General features: G+C 32.8%; 1 protein-coding gene across 1 annotated transcript; it reads left to right on the top strand.

The window, feature by feature from the left end:
* Positions 1-333: 333 nt before the first annotated feature.
* Positions 334-2008, top strand: LOC148554127 (uncharacterized). Its single transcript, XM_088495001.1, has 5 exons — positions 334-540; positions 608-831; positions 949-1339; positions 1520-1643; positions 1893-2008. Exons 1-5 carry the CDS (start codon positions 334-336, stop codon positions 2006-2008), a joined length of 1062 nt encoding a protein of 353 aa, XP_088351127.1.
* The last annotated feature ends 224 nt before the right edge of the window (positions 2009-2232 follow it).

Consider the following 2232-nt stretch of genomic DNA (forward strand, 5'->3'; position numbering starts at 1 on the left):
GATAAATTTTGGATCTATATTTATTTATGTATTTATTTACATTTATGTGATGTCACTTAGACCAGTGTATGTCACTTATTTCTCTTTTTTCGCACTTTTTGGAATATACAATTTTTTTGTTGAAGAGAAAATAATATACTAAAATTATTTTATATTAGTTTATTAGTTTAATTTAAATATTTAAATAAATTTTATGAATAAATTTTATAGTAAAAATTAATATTTAATAATTAAAATTAAAATTAACATATAAAAATTGATAAAATATATTCCTATGAAATTATACTATGCTTGTCTTTATACTATGTCTGTATGAAATTAAAATGTTATAGGATGGCTAAATCGGTGAAAGTTATAGCACAAACTGATATCATCAAATATATGTTAAATTTCTCAATGTTACGGGGACATTTAGGGAAATGGATGCTAGCTTTGACTGAGTTTGATTTACAATATATCCCGGCCAAAGCTGTGAAAGGTCAGGTCATTGCAGATTTTCTTGTCGATAATTTGAATAATCTGAATGACCAGGGAGCAAATGTAATCGACATTGAAATCGATTGTTGGAAGTTATATTTTAATGGATCGAAGCATAAAGATGGTGCAGGGGGTTGGAATTCTTATTATTTCACCAGAGGAGATTCCATCTGAATTCTTGTTTGAATTAAAATATCCTTGCTCGAATAATGTGGCGAAGTACGAAACTTTGATTCTGGGTCTCGAAATATTAATTAGTAAAGGGGCTTTGGAAGTCCAGATATTCGAGGATTCTCAGTTGGTTTTGAAGCAGTTATCAACGGAGTTTAAATGCAATAATGAGAAGTTGAAAAAGTATTTAACAACTGCTTGAGAGTTGTTAACCTCCTTTCGAAAAGTTTCTTTGATTCACATCCCAAGGATTCACAATGAAATTGCTAATGAATTAGCTCAAATTGCTTCGAGATATAGAATCGGTCTAAAAACTCTTAAAAAATTGGCTAGTATCCATCAAATATTGGTGCCTGCAAATGAAAGAGAGGCTTTGTGCATAGATGAATGGAAAGATAGTGATTGGAGAAAGCCTATTGCTGAATATTTGAAAGATCCCAGCATTTTGGTTGAAAGAAAGATAAAATTACAGGCGATAAATTTTGTCTTAATGGCTGATGAATTGTATAAGAAAGGAATTGATGGAAGTTTGTCGAGATGTTTAAGCCAAGATGATCAAAATATTGCTTTGGGCGAAGTCCATAAAGGGATATGTGGGGCCCATCAGGCTGGAAAAAAGATGAAATGGGTGTTATATCGCAATCATATGTATTGGCCACCTATGATCAAAGATTGTATTGAATATGCAAAGGCATATCAGGAATGTCAAAAGCATGGTTCGATACAACAGATCCCAACATTTGAGTTGCATTCGATCATAAAACCATGGCCATTTAGAGGTTGGGCTTTGGATTTGATTGGTTTAATTCACCCTCCTTCATCAAAACAGCATAAATTTATCTTAGTAGCAATTGATTATTTTACAAAATAGGTTGAAGCAGTTCCCCTAATAGAAGTTTGTCAAAATGAAATAATAGACTATATTGAGGAACATATTATCCATCGATTTGGAATTCCCCAAACATTGAGCACTGATCAAGGGACTATGTTTACTGGTCAGTGAATTAAGAATTTTGCAACCTCGAGGAATATCAATATGGTTACCTCAACTCCTTATTATGCACAGGCTAATGGGCAAGTGGAGGCAGCAAATAAAATCTTGATAAATTTGATCAAGAAGCATATCGGGAATAGACCCCGAACGTGGCATGAAACTTTAAGCCAAGTATTATGGGCTTATCAAAATTCACCAAGAGGGTCAACAAGTACTTCACCCTATAAATTTATTTATGGCCATGATGCAGTACTACCACTGAAGATTAATTTGAATACTTTAAGAGTATCGAAACAGAATGATTTGCCAGTCGATGATTACTGGAATGCAATGTTGGATGAGTTGAATGAATTGGATTCAGAGTGAATCCTGGCACTTGAGAGTATGATTCGACAAAAAGAGAGTGTTGCTCGAAGTTATAATCGTCGAATAAGAGAAAAGTATTTCAGTATAGGTGAATTGGTTTTAAAATTTATTTTGCCAATAGAAAAGAAGTCAAAATTTATTGGCAAATGGTCCCATACTTGGGAAGGTCCCTTCCAAGTTATAGGATTGTATTCGGAAAATGCATATCAGATTAAAGATATCGA

The sequence above is a fragment of the Arachis ipaensis genome, chromosome B7, assembly GCF_059453495.1.
Source record: "Arachis ipaensis isolate K30076 ecotype BB chromosome B7, ASM5945349v1, whole genome shotgun sequence".
NCBI lineage: Eukaryota > Viridiplantae > Streptophyta > Magnoliopsida > Fabales > Fabaceae > Arachis > Arachis ipaensis.

What these genes read in the sequence shown, in the direction of transcription:
- LOC148554127 (XM_088495001.1), top strand. Translation starts at nt 334, where the DNA reads ATGGCTAAATCGGTGAAAGTTATAGCACAAACTGATATCATCAAATAT. An exon ending in AATAATGAGAAGTTGAAAAA is followed by an intron (nt 832 to 948) that starts GTATTTAACAAC and finishes TTCGAGATATAG; the next exon opens with AATCGGTCTAAAAACTCTTA. An exon ending in TCAAGGGACTATGTTTACTG is followed by an intron (nt 1,644 to 1,892) that starts GTCAGTGAATTA and finishes GCCATGATGCAG; the next exon opens with TACTACCACTGAAGATTAAT.